General features: G+C 39.3%; 1 protein-coding gene across 2 annotated transcripts in view; it reads left to right on the top strand.

Moving 5' to 3' along the window:
• The window catches only part of macrod1 (mono-ADP ribosylhydrolase 1), a 167,286-nt gene that overhangs the window by 98,959 nt on the left and 41,724 nt on the right, over window positions 1-26,603 (top strand). For both annotated transcript variants that reach the window (XM_063000672.1, XM_063000670.1), the window contains exon 5: window positions 18,528-18,644. In XM_063000672.1, the coding sequence (XP_062856742.1) occupies window positions 18,528-18,644 (117 nt within the window). The remainder of the gene's footprint in view (window positions 1-18,527; window positions 18,645-26,603) is intronic.

Here is a 26,603-nt window from a genome sequence, read left to right on the forward strand (position 1 = left end):
GGTGGCTAAGTGGGTGGCACTGTTGCCTCACAGCAAGAAGGTCCTGGGTTTGATCCCCAGGTGGGGCAGTCCGGGTCCTTTCTGTGTGGAGTTTGCATGTCCTCCCCGTGTCTGCGTGGGTTTACTTCGGGTGCTCCGGTTTCCTCCCACAGTCCAAAGACATGCAAGTGAGGTGAATTGGAGATACAAAATTGTCCAGGACTGTGTTTGATATAAACTTGTGTACTGATGAATCTTTGTATCTTTGATGAAGCTGTACCGCTGATCCCAACTGCCACTGCTTATTATTTTAACCTCATATATCTTCACAATAATGTGTCCAGGATAATAATTCGCTTCCACGTTTCTATCTTGTTTTCTCTGTCAGTCTGAGCTACCACAATTAGCTAAGTCTTTAAAGAGTTACACACTGAAGCAAAAAAGCTGAAGAAATCAGGTCCCCAAGACCCTGGTGTTTGCTGCACCTGCACAACCTGCTGTGCAACCATGGAGCCATTATTTACATTTATATTTATTTGTGTGAAATTTCCACAATAAAATAAATGATAGCACTGCTATATTTAATTATAGCAGTAGTAAACCTTTCACCAAAGTAATTTCCATAGCCACAGCTAGATCTGTGGGAGTTGTTCAGTGAATGCTACCTTTCATTTAATATACAGTGTATCACAAAAGTGAGTACACCCCTCACATTTCTGCAGATATTTAAGTATATCTTTTCATGGGACAACACTGACAAAATGACACTTTGACACAATGAAAAGTAGTCTGTGTGCAGCTTATATAACAGTGTAAATTTATTCTTCCCTCAAAATAACTCAATATACAGCCATTAATGTCTAAACCACCGGCAACAAAAGTGAGTACACCCCTTAGTGAAAGTTCCTGAAGTGTCAATATTTTGTGTGGCCACCATTATTTCCCAGAACTGCCTTAACTCTCCTGGGCATGGAGTTTACCAGAGCTTCACAGGTTGCCACTGGAATGCTTTTCCATTCCTCCATGACAACATCACGGAGCTGGCGGATATTCGAGACTTTGCGCTCCTCCACCTTCCGCTTGAGGATGCCCCAAAGATGTTCTATTGGGTTTAGGTCTGGAGACATGCTTGGCCAGTCCATCACCTTTACCCTCAGCCTCTTCAGTAAAGCAGTGGTCGTCTTAGAGGTGTGTTTGGGGTCATTATCATGCTGGAACACTGCCCTGCGACCCAGTTTCCGGAGGGAGGGGATCATGCTCTGCTTCAGTATTTCACAGTACATATTGGAGTTCATGTGTCCTTCAATGAAATGTAACTCCCCAACACCTGCTGCACTCATGCAGCCCCAGACCATGGCATTCCCACCACCATGCTTGACTGTAGGCATGACACACTTATCTTTGTACTCCTCACCTGATTGCCGCCACACATGCTTGAGACCATCTGAACCAAACAAATTAATCTTGGTCTCATCAGACCATAGGACATGGTTCCAGTAATCCATGTCCTTTGTTGACATGTCTTTAGCAAACTGTTTGCGGGCTTTCTTGTGTAGAGACTTCCGAAGAGGCTTCCTTCTGGGGTGAAAGCCATGCAGACCAATTTGATGTAGTGTGCGGCGTATGGTCTGAGCACTGACAGGCTGACCCCCCACCTTTTCAATCTCTGCAGCAATGCTGACAGCACTCCTGCGCCTATCTTTCAAAGACAGCAGTTGGATGTGACGCTGAGCACGTGCACTCAGCTTCTTTGGACGACCAACGTGAGGTCTTTTCTGAGTGGACCCTGCTCTTTTAAAACGCTGGATGATCTTGGCCACTGTGCTGCAGCTCAGTTTCAGGGTGTTGGCAATCTTCTTGTAGCCTTGGCCATCTTCATGTAGCGCAACAATTCGTCTTTTAAGATCCTCAGAGAGTACTTTGCCATGAGGTGCCATGTTGGAACTTTCAGTGACCAGTATGAGAGAGTGTGAGAGCTGTACTACTAAATTGAACACACCTGCTCCCTATGCACACCTGAGACCTAGTAACACTAACGAGTCACATGACATTTTGGAGGGAAAATGACAAGCAGTGCTCAATTTGGACATTTAGGGGTGTAGTCTCTTAGGGGTGTACTCACTTTTGTTGCCGGTGGTTTAGACATTAATGGCTGTATATTGAGTTATTTTGAGGGAAGAATAAATTTACACTGTTATATAAGCTGCACACAGACTACTTTTCATTGTGTCAAAGTGTCATTTTGTCAGTGTTGTCCCATGAAAAGATATACTTAAATATCTGCAGAAATGTGAGGGGTGTACTCACTTTTGTGATACACTGTAGTTTAGCCATTAAACAGTAAAAACATCACTGTATGTCAAATGTAATGCTGTTTAATTTGGTTGAATTCACTCTTTGGTCAATACAGAGATCCAAGCTTGAGCAGTAAATTCCACAGGCCTATAACGGTCCAGCTGGTATTTGTCTTCTACACCCAAGGCATGTTGTATATTGTGGATGCATTAAAAGAATATTTAACACGACCTCAGTGACCTTGATGAATGTCTTAAGAAGCATTTGATGCCCATGATGGTTTTTGCAGCTTGAGTTCTTTTTTTTTTTTGTGCTTTGTGTATGAAATCAAGTTTTGTTACATTTATTTACAACCCCAAATTAGAAAAAGTTGGGACAGTATGGAAAATGCATATACAATAAAAAGGCAGTGTTCCTTACATTTACTTTGACTTTTTTTTATTGCAGATTGTTTGAACCCAAGTTCATGTTTTATCTGCTCAACTTCATTTCATTTGTTATTATACCTCCATTCCTGCATTTCAGGCCTGCAACACATTAAAAAACTGTTGGGACAGGAGCAATTTAGGGCTAGTAATGAGGTGAAAAAACTAAATAAAGATGTGATTGCAAACAGGTGATAACAAGTGATTGTAATCATGGTTTGGTACAAAAGCAGCATCCAGAAAAGGCTGAGTCTTTGATGAGCAAAGATGATCAGAGGATCTCCAGTTTGTCAACAAATGTTTGAGAAAATGTTTAAAAACAATGAACCTTAAAGAAAGATTGGAAGGAATTTGCATATTTCTCCCTCTACTGTGCATAATATCATTAAAGGATTCAATGAATCAGGAGGAATTTCAGTGCGTAAAGGCCAAGGGCACGAGCTTAAGCTGAACGGCCGTGATCTTTGATCCCTCAGACGGCACTGCATCAAGAACCGTCACTCGACAATAGCTGATATAACCACATGGGTGAGGGATTAATTTGGCAAACCTTTGTCAAGCACTACAATACAGAGTTACATGCACAAATGTGACTTAAAACTTTACTGTGCAAAAAGAAGCCTTATGTTAACCATGTCCAGAAGCAGCGTCGACTTCTCTGGGCTCAGAGGCATCTAGGATGGACCATCACACAGTGGAAACGTGTATTGTGGTCAGATGAATCAGAATTCCAGGTCTTTTTTGGAAAAAATGGACGCCTTGTGCTCTGGACCAAAGACCAAAAGGACCATCCAGACTGTTATCAGCAACGTCCAAAAGCCAGGGTCTGTCATGGTTTGGGGCTGTGTCAGTCTTGTTAAAAAATGCATGAACGTCCCTGGAAAAGATAACGTCTTGAAGGCAGCATATGTTGCTTTAAGATCTCAATGTACTTTTCTGCATTAATGCTGCCATCACAGAAGTGTAAATGACCTTTGCTGCACACATTACAAAAGCATGGCTGTGGAAGAGGAGGGTACGGGTACCGAACTGTCTGCAGTCCAGCAATGAAGTTGAGCAGATAAAGCATGAAATATCTCAGGTTCATCCTGTCTGCAATCAAATAAAAGTCAAAGTAACTGTAAGAAACAGTAAATAGTTTACACATCTGAGGGTTAAGGGTGTTGCTCAGGGATGTCAGGGTTTGAATCCTCAATCTTTAGGGGAGTTCCCATTTTTGGTTTATAGACATTTTCCTTACCTAGATAAATTTAACAAAGTGGCCCAGACTGCAAATTTATAGCATGGCCCAAATCAAATCAGTGGAGAAATACTGAATATAATGAAACAAATACATAGAGACCAAAGACATAATTATGCAGATTTGAATGTATGTTTATGGGAAACCAAGCCTTCTGGCAGCAGAATGCTGCTGCTAGGGCTAGCGAGGTACTACTGACCAGTTGAGGCCTGCCTCGTACCAGCAGCTGTCTCATCACAGATGTAATTGTGTTATTATTATAATTTTTTTGAAATGGTTTTTGAAACCGACAGCCTTTAATAAAGTCATTTTTCTTCCAAATCAAAAATATGTTGTGATGCTTATAGAAATCAAAGCTAGTTCATACAGTATATTTTCCACTAAATGTTCCCATGATGCCATTGCACAATATAATTAATAATTTTACAAATAAGTATCAGTTGTTCGTGTATCTGTTATTAAATAATGATGATAATGAATCGTTCATTTTGTCGTAGTATAATTGCAGTACATTACAGGTGTAAGTGGGTGCTTTGGTACTAATGAAAGTGGAAGGTTGACTAAGGTCACATGCTATTCATCTCTTGAGGGAAGCATAATTTTTAAATATTAATTCTGTATTATGTCTGGCTGGTGCAGCAGTAAAGTATGCTAGTCTACTACTGCTGAGATCTGGAGACAGGGTTTGACAGCGGAGTTATCAGCCTTTCGGACGTCTGCATGGACATGATCAGCTAAATATCTGAATGGTGTGTTTGTGTGTGGGGGAGGGTTGTTGACACAAACAGCATAGCCGTTGGGAGGTGCACTTTCAGTGCTCTCAGTGCTGGTCCCAAGCCCAGATAGAAACGGGGGGGTTGTGTCAGGAGGGCCACCCGGCATGAAAACTGTGTCAAGTCTAGTTTGCGATGACGAACCATAATTATACAGATAAAAAATCTGTAATATTCAAATAATACAAAAGTCCCCTGACTTTTAGCGCGTCCAATTGCCCGATTGCGTCATGCTTCCTCTCCACTAATGCCGGCCCTGGCTCTGATCAAGGAGAACGAAGCTAACCCACGCCCCCTCCTACTTGTGGGCAGCAGCCGTATGCATTTTGTCACCCACACTAGACGAGATCAGCTGCGGATCAGCTCTGTGTATGGAGAGACACACTCTGATTAACGCTTTTTTCCCCCGTCTCTGTGCAGACGGCATCAATCAGCCAGCAGAGGTTGTAGTTGCATCAGTTATGAGAGAGTCCCTATCCGGCTTAATACCACACCCCTATACGAACAACAGGCCAATCGCTGTTCATGTGGCTGCTCAGCCCAGCCGGCAGGCAGAGCTGAGACTCGATACGATGTATTTGAGATCCCAGCTCTGGTGTGCTAGCGCGTATTTTTACCGCCGCGCCACTTGAGTGACTATATTCAAATAATATTAAAGGAAAAAATATATAAAATATTAATTGCACCACACCTTATTCAGCATGCATGAAAAGAGAGAGGTTGGGGAGTAAATAAAAAGTCTGATTATTTTTGCTAAAACAAATTAAAAACAGTGTTCTTTAAACTAGGGGACAGAACTCTTTTGGGGTGCACTAAGACATTTATTACATTTTAGTCTGAACCCTTTAGTATTTAAACTATGGTTAAATACATTTATGGTTAAGAACTATTTTATTGTCTAAAGGTAATTTTTTTTTAAAAGGGGAATTATCTATTATGTACCTCCGGGTATGGGAGGCAACTCTTCATGTGATATGAGGGATGGAGCTAGTGCTTCAGATATAAACTTTTGCTCATTTGTCTTCTGTATCCTGTATCCGTTTTTAACTGTTTTAGAGAACCTGTTAACTGCAGTATTGATCAAAATGTTGGAACACACCTAACCTGGTGTTAGTGGTCTTCCAAGGTAACAAACATCCACAAGGTGCAAAGAGTCACTGAGTAGTTTAAGAGGTATGAAAATGATGTAAATGGTATGGTATAGTCCTTCCTTCAAGGTGAACCTGTCCTTGTGTTTTGGATAGTTGCCTTATAAGTCAGTCGAGCTTGAGCACAGTAATCATGGTTTTATTTGTTTGGTCTTTCAGGCTCTGAAGCAGCAAAGCATTATCACACCATCATATTACATATTACGGGACAGTGGTAACCTAGTGGGTAGAGCTTTGGGCTATCAACCGGAAGATTGGCAGTTCAAATTCAGGCTCTGCTATGCAGCCACTGTTGGGTCCTTGAGCAAGACCCTGTCTGCTCCAGGGGCGCCATAAGGTGGCTGACCCTGCGCTCTGACCCCAGCTTTCAAACAAGCTGGGACATGCGAAGAAAAAATTTCATTGTACTGTACAACTGTATATGTATATATGACAAATAAAGGATATCTTCTTCTATCTTCTTCTACCACCACCATGTTTGTAAAATGCTTTTGCACTGACAAGCCGACACATCAGGACCACCCACTAATATGCTGTTAAACCCCTTTGACCCATATGAAAGGTTATTTTTTGGTATCTGGTACCAGGTCATTACTGGCAGGTCTTTCAACTTGTGTACATTGCAAAGCGGGTCATCATACAGCGCATCTTGGTGTCTTTCTTCTGTGGGTAAATAATGCACACGCCTGGCCATCCACATAATCTTGGAGAAAACGGGATTTTTCGGACCAGTCCATCTTTGCTCAGATGTCTAGTTCCAATGTCTGTGTGCCCACTGTAAGAATGCATGGACACTTTCACTGGCCTACAACTACACATTCACCTGCATTTTAACTGCACGTGCATTTCAAATCTGAAAGAGTGGCAATGCTTTTTGTGGTGTTATGAATCATCATCTCCCATTTTGCTTATAAACAAGAAGAACAACAACAAAAAACTGCCAATGTTAGTGATGCTTTTAGGACCCTTAGTTCCAGTATAGAAAAATCCCAAAGAGTGGCTTAGAAGAAGTTAGATGGAAGTTATGTCCTCAAATCAACCCTATCTAACACCTTTGGGATGAAAAAAAGTCTGGGCTTAACACCCAGCGGCATTGCCTCAGCTAACTAATGTAGGTGCTTTTGATGGTGGACAGAAGTTACCATGGACACTTTTACTAGCCTACAACTATACATTCACCTCATTACCAGAATTAAAATGATCTGCAGTCTGAGCCACAGTAGCCCTTCTGTTGGTCTGTACCAGACACCATAACCTTTATGTCCTCTGGTGTCAATGAATCTTGGCTGCCCAACAACCTGTCTGCAATTTGTGGCTTGTCCCTTCTTGGGCCACTGTCAAATGGTAGTCACCAAAGCTGCCCATGAGCACCCCTTTGTTAATTCGGAGATACTTCAACGCAGTCATCTGGCCATAACGATTTGGCCCTTATCAAAGTCATTCTGGTCTTTATGTCTGACCAAATTAGCTGCATTTAATACGTGTACCATCAGTAACTACCATCAGCTCAACATTTAATGTTCCTAACTGTGACATGCACGGTTGTACAAAATAAGCATTGCTATGCACATTTCCATTTTTAGGGCATGGTCCTAATGTGTTGTCTTATTGGTGTAATGTGGGATGCTGTGCTATTTTAACATGACCAGATCTCAAAAGTTTTGTTTACTGCTATTGCTGTAGCTTACTTTATGTTGCTGGATGTATTCAACAGCTCTGGCAGTAACCAGGACAGGGCGTGTCTAGTCTAATTTAATGCAATTATCAGTTTATTTTGGTTAATTTGTTGCTTGGTTAACTAATGTAGGCGCTTTTGATGGTGGGTTGATGGATGAGTTACCATGGACACTTTTACTAGCCTACAACTACACATTCACCTCATTACCAGAATTAAAATTATCTGCAGTCTGAGCCACAGTAACCCTTCTGTTGGTCTGTACTAGACACCATAACCTTTATCTCCTCTGGTGTCAATGAATCTTGGCTGCCCAACAACCTGTCTGCAATTTGTGGCTTGTCCCTTTTTGGGCCACTGTCAAATGGTAGTCACCAAAGCTGCCTGTAAGCACCCCTTGTCATCTGGCCATAACAATCTGGCTCTTATCAAAGTCATTCTGGTCTTCATGTCTGGCCAAATCAATTTTCCCAAATTTTTCCCACACAGGGCCAGTTTGTGGATAACTGGATAACTTTTTGTATTAGTAGAGAAAACAATCATCAATTTTTTATGTTTTTTTATGTTGTTATAGGACATTTTGTCCAAAGATGTTAAACTGTGTGACATACACAGCTAGAGTAAATCAGCAGTCGATTACATTCTTTTTACTGCCCTGTATTTTGTTTTCTGTACTTTTATTTTGTTGTGTTTTGTGAAGGAGATTGTGACATTTGTCTGGAAATAGGAGCATGTTCAATTTAGCAGATTAATGGAAGTCAAAAAAATTCACAGTTCTAGAAGATGCCATATCAGATGGTAGAGCCTGAACAGATCCTGCATTACTTACTGCTGTCCCCGATGCCTTATGTTCAAATGTCAAGCCATGGCAGTATACACAACTAATTTTATTTCTGAACTGAGACTAAACCCTAAAGGATATATTCACATCTCTCGGTCTGTCTGACATTCGTTTCTACATTATTTTCTGTGTCGAGCAATATTTGAATACTAAATTTTACAATCCAAAAATGAATATTAACAGCCTTTTCAGGAGCAGCGGGGACTGTAAATTTGGTGGCCAAGTATCTGAGTGCAACTTGTTTGTTCTTAGCAGGAGTTCTGCAGTTCATCATTTCTCAAGAGCTTTGCAGAATGCAGTCATTTATGTTCTGTATAAACAAGAGTAATGCAGGTAAAACTGACTGTAAATATTTATGTACAACATATGATTATTACCTTTAGCACAGATTGATAAGACCTTTAACTGTCAAAATGATTTAAGTATTAATATTATTCAAGGTTTCGGAGATGTCAGAAGGACCTTGACATTCAACGCTATAACCCAAATCCTATAAACTGGAGGATTTGACAGTTATAGCTACAGCTGCATGAAATCAAGCATACAGCTGTGCACTATCCATAGATAAACATTGGCAGATAAAATGAAAATAAGTTATTTTACTTCGCTTTATCCCTGTCAGGGTCACAGTGGGGCTGGTTGGAATCACTAGGCGAAATGCAGTAACACAGGATGCAAGTGCATTGTACGGCCTTAACCATCCCCTACAGCCAATCATGTCTGTAAGTATACACCCAATAGCACAATGGCCGATAGCACCGCTTTGGATTCGAACCCTGGATTCCAGTTTACCACTGCTCCACTCGAACACCCTGGCAGTTAAATAGCTCAGCCATGAAGAGATTAGCTATATAATCTCACAGAACTTGATTGCCAAATGCTATTTATAATCTCTGTTAACGATGGAATCTTTCACTGTCCTACAAGGTCACTGATGGGAGTATAAGGGGTGATTATTTTATTTCCCTTTTATCACATTCTCAGAGTTTTTCTGTGAAACTTTGTCAGTTCAATCCTTCTCTGCAGACAAGAATAAAACACTTTTCTACTCATAATCCAGTCTCTAAGGTATTTCATTAAAGGTTTTTCCACCACAATTTTCCGCCCAACATGGGGCGGTTTGTCTGAGGTCTAACCTGGTGGATGGGCCAAACTTGGGGACGCCCCTGAAGACTCAACACAGATCTTCATCCTTTCACCTCCAGATATAGCCCATCATGTCTGTAAATATACACCCAACTGGCTGATAGCACGCTTTGGATTTGATCCCTGGATTCCAGTTTAACCCTGGCAGTTAAATAGCTCAGCCATGAAGAGGTTAGCTATATAATCTCACAGAACTGGATTGCCAAGTGCTATTTACATTCATGACAAATCATTTGTACTTGATTTGCAATACTTTCAGTACAGGAGCTGGAGAAGCACATGCATTTCAAATCTGGAGGAGTGGAACTGCTTTCTGGAAAATCGCTCACCTGAGATAAAGATCTTATCCCGTCTTGGAGATCTCTCACATCCTCAATGATTAACCCATTAGTGTTATGAAATAAAACAAACTACACCGTTTCCCGTTTAGCCACAGATGTCCTCCTCAAAATCCAGTAGGGTTTTTTAATAAGCGTGCTTTGGTTTTTAATAATCTAAAAACGTGACAGAACTTTAACAGAAAATCTCAACCAAACACTGCGTCAATTCTAATTGGTCCATCGCGTTTGATTGACATCCACATCTTCTAATTGTAGTCACTTTGGTTAAACAAGCCAAAAATGCTGCTAAATGTTCTGTGTGTAAAAGTTACAATAAAAACAGCAGTTTTGCATAAGTGTGATGTTGTAGGTTCTGTATTTATTCCTGTAGAATATTTGTTTCACAGTCTGAGCATTGTTATTTAGATAGCAAGTTTAACCATTGTGCATTGAGACATGTATTATTACTGCTTAGTTGTTTTAAGAGGAGAAATTACGGTATCGGATTGGTATCGGTATCGGCAGATACTCAATTTGCAGTATCGGTATCGGACATGAAAAAGTGGTATTGAGGCTATTAGAGCTGAAAAGTGGTGGTTTCAGAAGGGGGCACATACTTTTGGCCCTAAAAGAGGTCAGTGCATGTGTGGTATGTAGTGGTGAGCTGTGCCAAAAACTGTAATTTCCTATTGTGTTGACTCAGTAGGTTAGGGTCATTGTGTGTGTGTCTGTGTGTGTGTGTTTGTGTGTGAACAGGCTTGGATTTTTACAGGTGTGTGTGTGTGTGCCTGTGTTAAGTGCCTGACTGTGAGGTAATCAATACCAGTGATAAATCTAGACTTCAAATTCCAACTTATCAGAAGTAACACACACACACACACACACACACACAGGAAGACAAATGCAGAGCTGCACTTTGTTGTATTGATGTGGAGTTTATGCAGTCTCTAAAACACAAAGCCAAACTCTGAAGGCAAATGCAAATGATTTCATCCTGACCATTAACGCCTCCTTTTAAACCTCATTGTCTTTTATTGCCACCATGTTATCCGGCTCTATTTTACCCTCCCCTTCTCCATAATTCATTCATTCATGTATCCATCCATGCATGTATTCTTGCTACCCCGGTTGCCTTTTGCCTTCTTCACTCACCAGCACAAATATTACTCAGAATGTGTAGATATGCTTAGGGCATGATGGTAGTCATATTCCAGTATTTCGAGAATCGTGTTACAGTGGAATGTATGTGACAAGAAGTGCATCAATTATGTGGTATGACCTGCAAAACCCAGTTCTAGCTGGTTTAGACCAGTTCCTTTGTTCTAGCTTAGAAATCTCTGTTAACAGTGGAATCTTCCACTGTCCTACAAGGTCACTGATGGGAGTATAAGAGGTGATTATTTTCCTTCCTTCTTATCACATCCTCCGAGTTTCTATGTGAGACTTTATCAGTGCGATCCTTCTCTGCAGACAAGAATAAAACACTTTTGACATCTCTACTGATGTTGATCTCCACCCTGGTTGAGGAGAGCCGAGACTGACACACGCCCCTTCCGACACGTGTTCAGTAGCCGACTAAATCTTTTCACCTGCACGAGGCGAGTTCATATGTGGATCAGCTTTGTGTACAGAAAGCCACACCCTGATCAAAGACCCCCTTAACTGTTGTTTTTACCTCTTTTTGGGGGGTCCAGGTAGTAATTAAGTAATCCGTAATTTGAATCATGGTTTCCGTGCACTTGTTTGTTATTCACTTTTCATTACTCTTACAAGCACTTTTCCTTATTCATCCCAGCTTGTTTCTCCATTGTTCTGGAACACTCATCACACCTTCATTATATTCTTTGTACACTCTCACCCTCAATACACACTTTCCTCTGTCATTTCTGTCATTTCTCCTTCCTCTCTTTTTAACCCCAGACCACACCATCTTGGCTTTCTTTTCATTTTACAGTCAGTGTTTCAATATACACCGATCAGCCATAACATTAAAATCACCTCCTTGTTTCTACACTCACACTCTACACTCTTCAATGGTCAGGACTCCCACAGGACCGCCACAGAGCAGGTATTATTTAGGTGGTGGATCATTCTCAGCACTGCAGTGACACTGACATGGTGGTGGTGTGTTGTGCTGGTATGAGTGAATAAGACACAGCAATGCTGCTGGAGTTTTTAAACACCTCACTGTCACTGCTGGACTGAGAATAGTCCACCAACCAAAAATATCCAGCCAACAGCACCCCGTAAGCAGTGTCCTGTGACCACTGATGTCTAGAAGGTCTAGAAGATGACCAACTCAAACAGCAGCAATAGATGAGCGATCGTCTCTGACTTTACATCTACAAGGTGGACCAACTAGGTAGGAGTGTCTAATAGAGTGGACAGTGAGTGGACACTGTATTTAAAAACTCCAGCAGTGCTGCTGTGTCTGATCCACTCATACCAGCACAACACACACTTTGTAACTGCAGTGCTGAGAATGATCCACCACCCAAATAATACCTACTCTGTAGTGGTCCTGTGGGGGTCCTGACCATTGAAGAACAGGGTGAAAGCAGGCTAAAAAATAGTATGTAGAAAAATAGATGGACTACAGTCAGTAATTTTAGAACTACAAAGTGCTTCTATATGGTAAGTGGAGCTGATAAAATGGACAGTGGGTGTAGAAACAAGGAGGTGGTTTTAATGCTATGACTGATCAGTGTATGTGTTTCTTTCCCCCCATTTCCATTGTTCTTTAAACTTCTCTCTATCCCACTTTTCCTCTTGTTTTGTAATTTTTCTCTACACACACCTTGACCTCCTCTCTCATCTCTACCACGTTTCCCAACTCTCCTATCTCCTTATTTTCCTCTCTGTTTTGTCACATTTTCCGAACTCGTCTCTTGTCTCTCCGCGACTCGGTAACACTTTCTGCATCGACCATTCCTCCTCTTCTTCCCTCACACATGTAGCCTGCATTCTTCCTCATTTCACTGTCACTCTTTCAAACACACTTTTATCTCTTTAGTTGTCTCTCCATTGTTCTGCAATATTCTAACCCTCTCTCTATCACACCTTGCTCTCTCCAGTTCACGCCACCCTCTCTTTCTCACAGCCCCCCCCCCCCCCCCCTCTTTGTGTTCACCACTCTCGAGCTTTGTTAAGGCTGCTGAACCTGGGTGATAATTAGCCAGGGACAGACTATGCAGCACAAGAGAGATTCTCAGCATTAAGCAGGGAAGAGATAACGAGAGAAAGTTAAGGATAAGAAATGGCCATTGTCGCTGAGGTAGCACGTAGCTTAGCATAAATGAAGGGGTCGTTAAATGTTTTTTCCGTCCTTTGTGAATAATTGTATTTGCATTTCCTACACATACATTATACTTGGTGCCCTATTATATTGTTAATATTATTACTATGTATATGTAATTATCGTGTGTATGTACACATCCCATTGGTGCAATAGTTGGGAGATTTTGTTGTCATTTATTTTTTTCCTTTTTATCCATCTTTATTCTAGTCAGGTTTCCTCCAGAAAGCACTGGGGCGGCATGGTGGCTGAGTGGGTACCAATGTCGCCTCACAGCAAATAGGTCCTGGGTTTAATCCCCAGATGGAGCGGTCCGGGTTCTTTCTATGTGGAGTTTGCATGTTCTCCTCGTGTCTGCGTGGGTTTCCTCTAGGGTTCCACCCACAGTCCAAAGACATGCAAGTGAGGTAAATTGGAGATACCAAATTGTCCATGACGTGTTCAATATAACCTTGTGAACTGATGAATCTTGTGTAATGAGTAACTACCGTTTCTGTCATGAATGTGACCAAAGTGTAAAACATGACGTTAAAATTCAAATAAACAAACAAACAAACCAGAAAGCACTGAATGCAATCCATTGCAGGGCTTTGTCCATTCCCCCCATCTCAGACATAGCCAGTAGATGCCCTGTCAGCCAATAGCACTGCTAAAATTCAAACCCAGGTCTCAACAGTGTGCTTAAAATGCTGCACCACCTAAACTCCTTGGTGATTTTGTACAAACAGTAATTTGTGATTTGTTCATTCTCTAAAACCTTTATTTGTGCACTCAGGTGCACACACTAGCACACCAGAGCTGAGAGTTCAAAACTCAGCTCCGCCATCCGGCTGGGCTGGGAGCCTACATGAACAACGATTGGCTGTTGTTCATACAGGGTGGAAGCCGGACCGGGACCTCATAACTGAGGCAATTACGATCTCTGCTGGCTAATTGATGGCGCCTGCACAGAGTCGAGGAATAATGTGTTGATCAGGATGTGGCTCTCCATAAACAAAGCTGATTCGCATATGAACTCGTCTTGGGCAAGTGAAAAGATGCACTCGGCTACTGCACACGTGTCGGAGGGGGCGTATGTAAGTCTTGCTTTCCTCAATCAAGATGGGGATCAGCATTAGTAGAGAGGAAGCATAATGCAATTGGGTAATTGGATACGCTAAAAGTTGGTAAAAAAAAGGTGAGAAAATGCATAAACAAAAAAATACCTTTTTTTATTTTTAAAGTGGAATGTTTACCACTATATTACATCACCTCTTCTTTAATTATACTTTTTAATGGTATCACATTGTAAATGTGTTTACATTTACAAAATACCAAGTTGATCAGTGAATACATTGGAAATCTTTTTGTACTTTTGGCCGTTGACAAGAATTAACAAATCACAGATTCTTGTTTTGTTGCATTTTACCAAATGTCCCAACTTTCTGGTAAATGAGTTTGTATATATTTTAATATTGTACACTTTGTAAACAACATAGTTTATATTTTGTTCATGCATTTTCTCCCCTTTTTCTCTTGACTTTAGTGCGTTCAATTGCCCGATTGCATCACGCTTCCTTTGCACTAATGTCAATCCCCGCTCTGATTTGAGGAGAACAAAGCTAACCCACGCCCCCTCTGACACATGGGCAGCAGCCGTATGCATCTTTTCACCTGCACTAGGCGAGTGCTAATGCGGATCAGCCCTGTGCACGGAGAGACACACCCTGACACAGCGCACTTCTTCCCCGCCCCTGTGCAGGCGCCATCAATCAGCCAGCAGAGGTAGTAGTTTCATCAGTTATGAGGAAACCCATATCCGGCTTACTACTACCCCACCCCTATATGAACAACAGGCCAATCGTTGTTCATGTGGCCGCTCAGCCCAGCCGGATGGCAGAGCTGAGATTCGATACAATGTATTCGAGATCCCAGTTCCGGTGTGCTAGCGTGTGTTTTTACTGCTGTGCCACCCGGCCAAGTTTTTGTCACTCCATAATGACATGTCGGGTACATTGTGAGAGTCAAAACACTCATCGTGTGACTCTCCATATGCAGTAAGGCTCTCTGTGAGAATCCGCTGATGGCTGGAGTAAAGAAGCAGCTGGCAACATCATGTTTTGGAGTGGGTGGGTGGTTGTTAGTCTGTGGCTCTCCTTGGCCTATGTTGCTAGATGCAGAGTTTATAATAAACTAGTGCTTGTGATATTATCTGAATATTGTGTTTATAAGTTTTTCTAATTAGTTGGGTTTGTTTTGCATTGGTTGGTTTAAAACTTGTATCTGTTACATTGCCCTTGGTCCTCTCATGTTTATAAGTTCACAGTGTATTAATTACTGTTTTAATCAACTAATTATTCTGAATATTGTTTTCTTGATGTGAAATATCACCTTGCTGTAATAATACATCACTTCATGTTAAGCAAACATCATCACTCTGCTTAGTAAACATGATTATGCCAGAAATTATATAACATGTAGCCGTCTATCAAAATAAGTAATCTAAAATATCTACATCTGTGATTAGGAAGAGGAGGGGAAATCTGGAGGGAGCGTTTCAAGGGGAATTGGGGCTCCAGTAAACAGATGTTCCTGGTCTAATTAAACCTCTAGTAATGGCTGCCATGGTGACCGGCCAATCAACCAGTGACAGCATCTTTTTTTCTGACAGCAGTCTGTGGTTCCAGGTCTAGGCCAATCCATCATAAAGCAAGAAATGAAAAGTATACCAGTCTGTTAGAAAACCAAACCACTATCTCTTTCTGAGCGACTGGTTGTGGTACAGCCTTTTGTAGATGTTCCCTGACCTTTTCCATACACATGAGCTTACTAGGGTCAAGCTCAGTTAGTATCACTCTGATGGAAAGGATAGGAAAGCCATCCCTCCCGTTTAGAGATCAATGCCAATTATGATCTCTAACTGTTGGACAATGGTGGCTATTGCGCAATTGGGCATTAACCTTTATGACTTTCTCACATCATTTCCAGATTTTCTTATGTCACACAAAGCCCCCATAGAATCAGTGCTTTTTATGGTAACCTTCTGGCTTTCAGAGTTTTATTATAGATGGTTCTCCAAAGCCTCTGTTGATTCAGAGATTAGTCACTTGTTTTAACTCTGTGTTGCCTAGTTTAATGTGTGTTGTGGACGTTGTCAGTAACTTTCCTTAGTACCATACAAATGTCAGCCATACCTATGTTAGACTGCATCCCTGTTGCTAAGTTATCGTAACTAACCTCCCAGCTTTAGAGAATTAGGAATGAGAAGTGTCAGATAACATAAAATGTAGTAACATAAAGTGTAGTAACATAAAATTAGGTTTTTAGAAAGCTTAGTATCGACGATTAGTCGGCAGTTGCTTTTGTTTCATTTTTGGAAAAGTAATTGCTGAGTAGTCGGATTAACTTGCCCCACGGGCTTGTCATTCATGATTTTTTTTTTCAAATTATTTAGGATTGGTAGATGGATAGATTCAACTAGCATCCACCAGAAGTGCAAATAGTAGCAAACAACAAAGAACATCAGTAAACTTAATAATAGTTTAATAAAATAAAAATAAAAAATATAATGGAAATAACCAGGTGTGTACAATAATAATAATAATAATAATAATGGAAAAAACAATGTATAATAATAATAATAATAATATAATGGAAATAACCAGTCATGTATAATAATAATAATAAAATGGAAATAACCAGTCATGTATAATAATAATAATATAATAGAAATAACCATTTATTATAATAATAATAATAATAATAATAATATAATGGAAATAACCAGGTATGTATAATAATAATAATAATAATAATAACCAGGTATGTATAATAATAATAATAATAATAATAATAATAATAATATTAATAATAATAATAATAACCAGGTATGTATAATAATAATAATAATAATAATAACCAGGTATGTATAATAATAATAATAATAATAATAATAATAATAATATTAATAATAATAATAATAACCAGGTATGTATAATAATAATAATAATAATAATAATAATAATGGAAATAACCAGGTATATACAATAATAATAATTATATGTAAAATAAATACCTATACATAAGGTCTTAATGAGTATATAATTGTGCAGATATGTGTAAGATAGACAGTTTATGTAAAGTGCAGGTGCAAATGATAAATATACTAAATTATGATAAATAACAGGTCCAGTGTAAAGTCCAGGGTGTTAGTGGTGTTAACGGTGTAGTGTGGTATTCAGCAAGGTGATTAAGGTGAGGAAGAAGCTGTTCCTGATAATTTATTAATTTATTGTTAATTTATGTATTTATTACTTATTTATTATTTATCTATTAATAATTTATTATCTATTTATTTTTGGCATTATTTCTGATGTCATTGAGTAGTATTGGATCTTTTTTGGTGTATAAAACAGAGAATGGGAACGCTAAACAATGTGTTTTGAGTTGGTTTGTCATACCAGCAGGCAGATGTCTCTGATTCAATCAAACTTCTACTAATGGTTGCTATAGTTACCGGCCAATCAGCCAATGAAAGCAGCTCTTTCACTGACACCAGAGGTTCTAAGTCCAAGCCGGTTGAGTCCAGGGAAAAAATTGAGAGTAGTCATTAATGAGAGTGTATACAGACAGACATGTGTGTGTGTGTGTGTGTGTGTGTGTGTGTGTGGCTTTGTTTCCAGAAAAAAATTGGTGTAAGATCATGTGCCGTAAGGTTTATTTTTTTCCATGTTATCAGGTCCCCAGTCGTGTAAGTGCAGAGCCAATTAACACCCACTAACAAGAAGTCAGCATTTAATCAGAGTGTGCGTTTATGTTACAATTACACAGGAAGTGAGTTTATTCCCCCTGGCCATCTTTCATCACCACATTCTCATCATCATCATTTCTTGTTTCTTTCTTCACGCTCATGTTTTTTTCTCTCTCATTTCTGATAAAAGCTTCAGTTTCTGTGTTGAGAATTTCTTCCCTGCCACCTCACTTCCACTTCTCTCCTTTTCTGCTATTCCTGTATATTCCCACTCATCTTTCATTTCTTTTTCTTGTTATCACCCGGTGTCTTGATTTGTTTTTAATTCAGAGTGCAGCGCTCTTTAAGTTGTAGGGGTGTTAAAAGCCCCTGAGCCCTTGAACTAAAATGCTGCTTTCAATTCAGACAGAAAACAGGATACAACATTTCTGTTCAGCATCCCAACCTGCGCAGTAGAACAGCGGTTCCCAGCTCTCAGCAGGAGTTTAAATGCTTTACATTTACAGCTGTGTTACAAGCTGCAGCTCTTGATGTCTAAGCTCTTATGCAGTTTCCTCCCATGAGCCAGATGTGTCATTAGCATTAGCCTATTTCTCATTCTCTGCTGATGGTTGAACTGACATGTTTTCTTACTAATGCTCTAATAATCCTACCCCTGCAGTGGATGGAGCCATCCATCGTGGTGCGGGTCCTCTCCTGAGGAAGGAATGTGCCACGCTAGGAGGATGCCAAACAGGGGAAGCCAAGATTACCGGAGCCTACGGCCTGCCAGCCAAATGTAAGTGATCTCAGCAAACAATCCTACAGCTGCATTAACATCATACATGTGAAAAACGCTTTTACGCTTTTTTGCTGTGCTATTGTTTTCTATGGAGTGGGGCGGTGTTGGGACTATGCCGCGTTGCCGCTTGTATGTTAACTTTTTGCTGCTTGCCGCTGCACCCAACCTTTGACCCAGTTTGCCACTGAACTATTCAAAGCACCAACAAAAAGACACATTTTTTATATGATGTAAACAAAAGTGCAATACAGACATGGCAAAGAGAAACTGATTTACACTTTCACAAAACTCTGAACTGTTTAATTCAATCTTGACGACTAGTAAATTGGGAATTCTGGATATCAGATTTGCATTTTATGGGTTTAATAAGTTTACTTATCCTAGAATCACTAGTCATGTCTTTTATAAGATTTAATTTAACAAAACAATGAGGTTTCATGAATCCATTTTATTCTTTTGCTGTTTTTTTTATCTTCTCACATCTCCAAATGACCATGGTTCCAGAGCTTACTTGTTTTAAACTAAAACACATTTCATATAAAACTGCATGTGAATAAACCATCAATATTGTCAAAAGTGTTTATAATTTCAAGCTTGGCGCTCAGTGGTACAGCCAGCAGAAAGCGGTTTTGCAGTGTACCATGTGAAAGACATAAATGCTGCAGTAATCTGCAATATGTGCCCAGCCTCACAGTGAACAAAGCTCAAAACGTTTAGCATTTAAAAGCTGCCTAACCCTGTGTAGTAACTCAGTGTTCACCTGACTGCTGCCATGTGATTGCCATCTGCACACAACACCTCACAGTCTTACACTGCAGGTAAATGTACTGTAGATCAAACCCTGGCTTTCATGTGTAAACAGCAAACTCAATATTTAGTCTGATCAAACATTATATAATAATGAAATAAATAAATAATCAATAATACAGTAAATATTAATGATACAAATAAATTATCATAAATAATCAATAATACAGTAAATAATAATGATACAAATAATCATAAATAAATAATCAATAATGACACAAATAAATAGTTATAAACATATAATAAATAATACAATAAATAATAATACTGATAAAAATAATCATTAATAAATAATCAATAATAAAATAAATAATAATGATACAAATAATTATAAATATATAATACATAATACAATAGATAATAATAATACAAATAATTGTAAATAAATTAATATAATAAATAATAAAATTAGTAATTATTATACACATATATAATCATAAAAAATAATTTGAATAAATAATATATTAAATGATAATGATACAAATGCATAATCATAAATAAATATAATACAACAAATAAGAATGATACATATAAATAATCATAAATAATTAAATATATTAAATATATATATATTAAAAAATTTCAATAAATAATAATACAAATAATTTAAAATAATTATAATGAATAATACAATAAATAATAATACAAATAAATATTCAATAAAAAATAATTATACAATAAATAATTATAATGCAAATAAATACTTAAAAAAATATATAATACAAAAATAATTATGATACAAAAATATAATTAGAATAAAATAATATAGTAAATAATAATGATACACATAAATAATCAGAAATACAATAATATAATAGATAATACAAAATAGAAGTTTTACCTGCTAAGCTACTAAACTAAATCAGTAAAATAAAAGACGTAATAGAGCAAGTTATAAAGCACATGTCGTAACAATAAGTTTACTTTCCTTCCATGGCCTCCCTAATTAACAGATCCAGAAACAAATTCTTTAGCGCACCTTTGGGACGTGATTTGTATCATAAATATGCAGCTGCCAAATCATTAGCAATTACATGATGCTATCATGTCAGTGTGATCCAAAATCTCAGAGGAATGAGGCTGTTATAAGATTAAAGAGGGGCTTTACACAGTTTTAGTACAGGGTTTCTAATAAAGTGGCCACTGGGAGTGTAGAAATCGGATGTAAGTCGACGTCTGTTATCTGCTACCGTCGCCTCCTGGCCTGCTCTGTTCCTTCCTTCTGGTTTCAGTCCTGCTTCCGACAACCCCTGCCCCCCCCCCCCCCAGTGTGCGTTCAGTAATTATGTAGTCAGACAGTGTTTACAGAAGCAAATGCACTTTAGTTTATTCGCACACTTAGCAGTAATTTCCCTGTCTAATTTATGACCCCCCCGCCCCCTTTCTTTACCTAGCTGTGTGGAGACTGAGAGAGTGCATACGCTGCTGTATATCCAGCTAGATTGAACCGAACACACGTGCACACACTGTAGGAAATGTCTTCTGTGAGTTTTTGGGTAAACTCATTACTTTCAGATCATTCCTGCTGGAGATCTGTGAATCTCTCAGGGGGTGGAAGAGTGAGTCATATTTCAGTAGTAATTGTTGGGGTGTGGTATTCACTGTGCAATTTGTTTTTTATGCATGGCCATTTATCAGACACCTTCTGCTTTTGTAATTACATTTGATTTGGAGTAGGGCTGGCTCAATACCACTTTTTTATGTCCGGTACCGATACTGCAAATTGAGTATCTGTTGATACCGATACCAATCCGATACCGTCATTTCTCCTCTCAAACAACTAAGCAGTAATAATACATGTCTCAATGCACAATGGTTAAACTTGCTATCTAAATAACAATACTCAGACTGTGAAACAAATATTCTACAGGAATAAATACAGAACCTACAACATCACACTTATGCACAACTGCTGTTTTTATTTTCTCTTTTACACACAGAACATTTAGCAGCATTTTTGGTTTCACTTACGTTTGAGCTGTCGTTCACGTGACACATCTCGCTTTACGGCGTGTCGTCCAAAGGGTCTACACTTGGAAGATGTGGATGTCAATCAAACACGATGGACCAATTAGATTGACACAGATGTAAGATTTTTCATTAAAGTTCTGTCATGTTTTCAGATTATTAAAAACCAAAGCGCGCTTATTAAAAAACCCTGCTGGATTTTGAAGAGGACATCTGTGGCTAAACGGGAAACGGTGTAGTTTGTTTTATTTCATAACACTAATGGATTAATCGTTAAGGATGTGAGAGATCTCCAAGCCGGGACATGATAGGTTCTTTATCTCAAGTGAGTGATTTATTATTTATAAAGCGATTTTTATTGTGTTTAAACAGTGTGTTTAGATGTGGCAGTAGTAGATGATTTTTATTGTGTTTAAACAGTGTTTTTAGATGTGGCAGTAGTAGATGATTTTTATTGTGTTTAAACAGTGTGTTTAGATGTGGCAGTAGTAGATGATTTTTATTGTGTTTAAACAGTGTTTTTAGATGTGGCAGTAGTAGATGATTTTTATTGTGTTTAAACAGTGTTTTTAGATGTGGCAGTAGTAGATGATTTTTATTGTGTTTAAACAGTGTGTTTAGATGTGGCAGTAGTAGATGATTTTTATTGTGTTTAAACAGTGTGTTTAGATGTGGCAGTAGTAGATGATTTTTATTGTGTTTAAACAGTGTTTTTAGATGTGGCAGTAGTAGATGATTTTTATTGTGTTTAAACAGTGTGTTTAGATGTGGCAGTAGTAGATGATTTTTATTGTGTTTAAACAGTGTGTTTAGATGTGGCAGTAGTAGATGATTTTTATTGTGTTTAAACAGTGTGTTTAGATGTGGCAGTAGTAGATGATTTGTATTGTGTTTAAACAGTGTGTTTAGATGTGGCAGTAGTAGATGATTTTTATTGTGTTTAAAGTGTTTTTAGATGTGGCAGTAGTAGATGATTTTTTTAAAATGCTAAAAGTTTAAGTAGATCAGTGTGTTTTAATTTCTGAATGGCTGTTGCAGATGAGTTGTAGATCAGTGGCACATGTTAATGATGTCAACAAGAGTGAGCTGGCAATAAACGGCGCTCTGTTGGAACGTATCTTCGTGTGTTATTTGCTTTACACACAAACAATGGCCTTATTTACATTAAGTGTTATTTACATTAAGTGTTATTTACATTAAGCAACAGTATCGGATCAGATTACACGTTTTTTTTACCTTCCGATATCTGATCCAGTGATTTGGGCCAATATCGTACCAATACTGATATAGAGTATCGGATCGGTGCCAGCCCTAATCTGGAGTCATGAAGATTTAGGCATAATGCTGGTTTTCCTCCAACATGAGGAGCTGGTACTATGTGTTGTTCATTTTTCTTTGATGATCTGTTTGGGGTGGCACGGTGGCTCGGTGGGTAGCACTGTCATTACCCAGGTGGGGCGGTCTGGGCCCTTTCTGTGTGGAGTTTGCATGTTCTCTCTGTGTCTGCTTGGTTTTCTTCTGGAGCTCCGCTTTCCTCCCGCAGTCCAAAGACATGCAAGTGAGGGGAATTCCATGACTGTGTTTGACATTAAAAAACTTGAACAGATGAATCTCGTGTAACAAGTAACTACCTGTTCTGTAATTAAAGTGTGTAAAACATGTATGTTAAAATCCTAATTAATAAATGATAAATAGATATATGCTTTTTTATTAGCATGGTAGTTTGTGTGGGGTCTGGTTCTTGCTGCAAGTGATGAGAAGTGTGTTTATTAGAGGCACAGGTAGGATGTTTTAGAGATGAATGTAGGGAGACGAGATTGACACAGTTTGGGCATGTGCAGCAGAGGGATGAGAGTTCTGTCATTTACATTTACATGTACAGCATTTAGCAGATGTTATAAATAAGCAACATTATAAATAAACTGTACAGCAGTGCATACATGGTCCATCAGCGCTTGCCATCTCCGTGTAGAAGACAAGCAACAACAGAAATAGCATAAACTCGTGGGCTCATGCACGCCCCCTTCAGTGAGGCAGAGGTACTGGCTGCCTCAGCTCGTGCATTTTCAGTGCAGTTCTATGTCATATCAGCAAGAGTAAATATGTGATACACATACCTGAAATACATTATCTACAATATGGAAAGTGAGGACGTACACCGATCAGCCATAACATTAAAACCACCTCCTTGTTTCTACACTCACTGTCCATTTTAACAGCTGCACTTACCATATAGAAGCACTTTGTAGTTCTACAATTACTGACTGTAGTCCATCTGTTTCTCTGCATGCTTTGTTCGCCCCCCTTCCATGCTGTTCTTCAATGGTCAGGACTCTCCCAGGATCACTACAGAGCAGGTATTATTTGGGTGGTGGATGATTCTCAGCACTGCAGTGACACTGACATGGTGGTTGTTAGTGTGTCAGTGTCACTGCTGGACTGAGAATAGTCCACCAACCAAAAATATCCAGCCAACAGCATCCCGTGGGCAGCGCCCTGTGACCACTGATGGTCTAGAAGATGAACGACTCAAACAGCAGCAATAGATCAGCGATCGTCTCTGACTTTACATCTACAAGGTGGACCAACTAGGTAGGAGTGTCTAATAGAGTGGACAGTGACAGTATTTAAAAACTCCAGCAGCGCTGCTTTGTCTGATCTGATCTCTCTGATCCACCATCTAAATAATACCTGCTCTGTGGTGGTCCTGTGGGGGTCCTGACCATTGAAGAACATAGTTAAAGGAGGTAAAAAAGTATGTAAAGAAACAGATGGACTACAGTCAGTAATTGTAGAACTACAAAGTGCTTCTGTATGGTAAGTGGAGCTGATAAAATGGACAGTGAGTGTAGAAACAAGGAGGTGGTTTTAATGTTATGGCTGATCAGTGTATACACCTAATGTAGGAGGTAGAAATGCATTCCCCAAACGTACCTGTTGTTGGATTGAGTGCTTTACACCTTTCGGCCTTTTAATGTAAATGTATAAGTGTGTGATACACTGCAGTGAATTAGTGCCCTGGTCAGCCTGCATTTCCATCAAGCAAAAAGTGTGTAAGTGCAGCTCCGGACCCACCACATCCCTGCTCAGGATCACATTATCAGATTACACTGGACAACAATTTTTTGCCAAAGTTCTGTTCCCTTGAATTTTTTTGGTGATTTTGACAGAGCCATTTGAGCTGAACACAAATGTAGTTTCTGATTGTCTGTATCACATAGAAATTTTGAGAAACATGAGATTAAGTTTTTCTGATTGTAACACATTTAAATCTTATACCTGTCATTAGTTCAACTGAGCTAAAAGTGTTTTGCTGCTGATTTTTGTTTCTACTCAACATCTGGTGCATCTCGTATTAGTGTCCAGCAATAGTCAGACAGCATTGATGGATTCCAGTGGCCTTGGTAACATTTTTCCATTGTGGCAATGTCTCATCACTTACTGCACCAAGATTAGGGAAGAAATCCAAATGTCAATGCAGGGAATGAATTTTCAGTGACGCTGCACTTCATCACTTTGTAAGCTTGAAGAAGGTTGTCAACCAGTTTGATGAAGTTTGGCAGTCGATAGTTGCAAAAGAAAATTTTCAGCAACATCCTGGAATGATTTTCCAAAATTTTTCATCAGCCCGAGTTTTATGTGAAGTGAATATCTTTTTTTTGGGGTCCACAAGTGGTTTATGTGCCAAATTGGGTCAAATTCTGATGATTTGGACAGTACTTTTTAGTGTAATATGATTCTTCTTATGGCTGTCCCAATTGCAAATGAAGCAGCAATACTTGGTATATCTGAGCTGCAATCCAAGAAGCAGTGCCACTCTAAATCTCTAAATCTCTAGATGTTTCAGTTGTAGTTGCTGTACTTGATGTGTTTCAACAACAGTTCCACGTCTGGTCTGTTTCCTTCATGTGTGCAGCATACCAACAGGTACTGAAGGATAGACATTGTCACTGTATAACAAGACAGCCTTGAGGCATGAACCAATTAAATGGTACGTGATAGGAAAATTCTGAGGTGATTTTTGTTATCAGCAGCTCAAAACACCTAAGACACACCCAAAAGTGTTCAAGAAACAAAATCTCTGTTGACCAGTGTTATTAAAGCACATATTACCTTGGGGTTATTTTTTATCCCGTTGCAGTTTGATCTTGTTCCGAAACTCTCTTCTCTTTAAAAAGCCTTCACATCAATTAGTTTAGTATGCAACGTAGCAAAAGGATTTTCTTTAAAACACGTCTTGGGGTACCTGAAAGTGCTTTGTGAAATGGTTTCAGCGGTACCGTGCTGCTCTTGTGCATATGTGTGTTTTTGTTTTTGTGTGTATAGGAGTGTGGGTGGCTGATTGTTCTATTTCTGTTCTCAGTGAGAGGTTTGACTGTGTGTCTGAGAACATTATGTTCTTGCTTTGACCGCCGAGTGGTACTGTGTTTAAATTCTGCGAGTGTCTTTTAAATTCTGTGTGTGTGTGTGTTGGTGTTTAGTGCCTGGTGGTGGCCAGTAGAGAGACGTAATTAGGTACCATCCACTGATTCATGGTGTGTGAGTAAGAGATAGAAGCTGAGGGAAAAAATGAGAAATGAGAAAGAGCAATATAGAGCGAAGAGTCTAAACGTGAGGATTAAAGAGAGAAAACAGATGGGAAGGAGGGGGGTCATTTGTGGTAAGGCGGGGATGTAATTGCTTACTACAAAATTCAAACAGAAAAGATAGTGAAATATCTTTAGTGGAGGTCCACTCGACTTCCGGTTGATTGTCTGCCCTGAACGGGCATCATCCCTGGCTCTGCCCTTTAGCAAAAACAAGAGAACAAAGGACAGAGCTGTCTTTAAAAGCGTATACAGTAGTGACTTGTCCGTATTTTGCCAAAATAATTGTGCAATTCCAACCTATTCCTGCTCCACTCTGGATCAGTGGTCTACAAAAGCAACCTTGATGTTTCCTTTTACATTTGGGCATCTAGCAGTTATTTTTCTCCTTTATCTTCCAGTCTTATCATTTCCAATCCCTGATTGTGAATCACAACCCCTGATATGTTTAATGAGAGCCGGATCTCCACACGCCCTCTGACACATGTCCAGTCTGTGTATCACCTGCCAGCGTTGGGTTCCCACACAGACCTTTATCTCGTATGGAGAGCCATGCTTATGTGACTGCTCAGAATGGTCCACCACCCTTAAACAT

The sequence above is a fragment of the Trichomycterus rosablanca genome, chromosome 8 (genome assembly GCF_030014385.1).
Source record: "Trichomycterus rosablanca isolate fTriRos1 chromosome 8, fTriRos1.hap1, whole genome shotgun sequence".
Classification (NCBI taxonomy): Eukaryota; Metazoa; Chordata; class Actinopteri; order Siluriformes; family Trichomycteridae; genus Trichomycterus; species Trichomycterus rosablanca.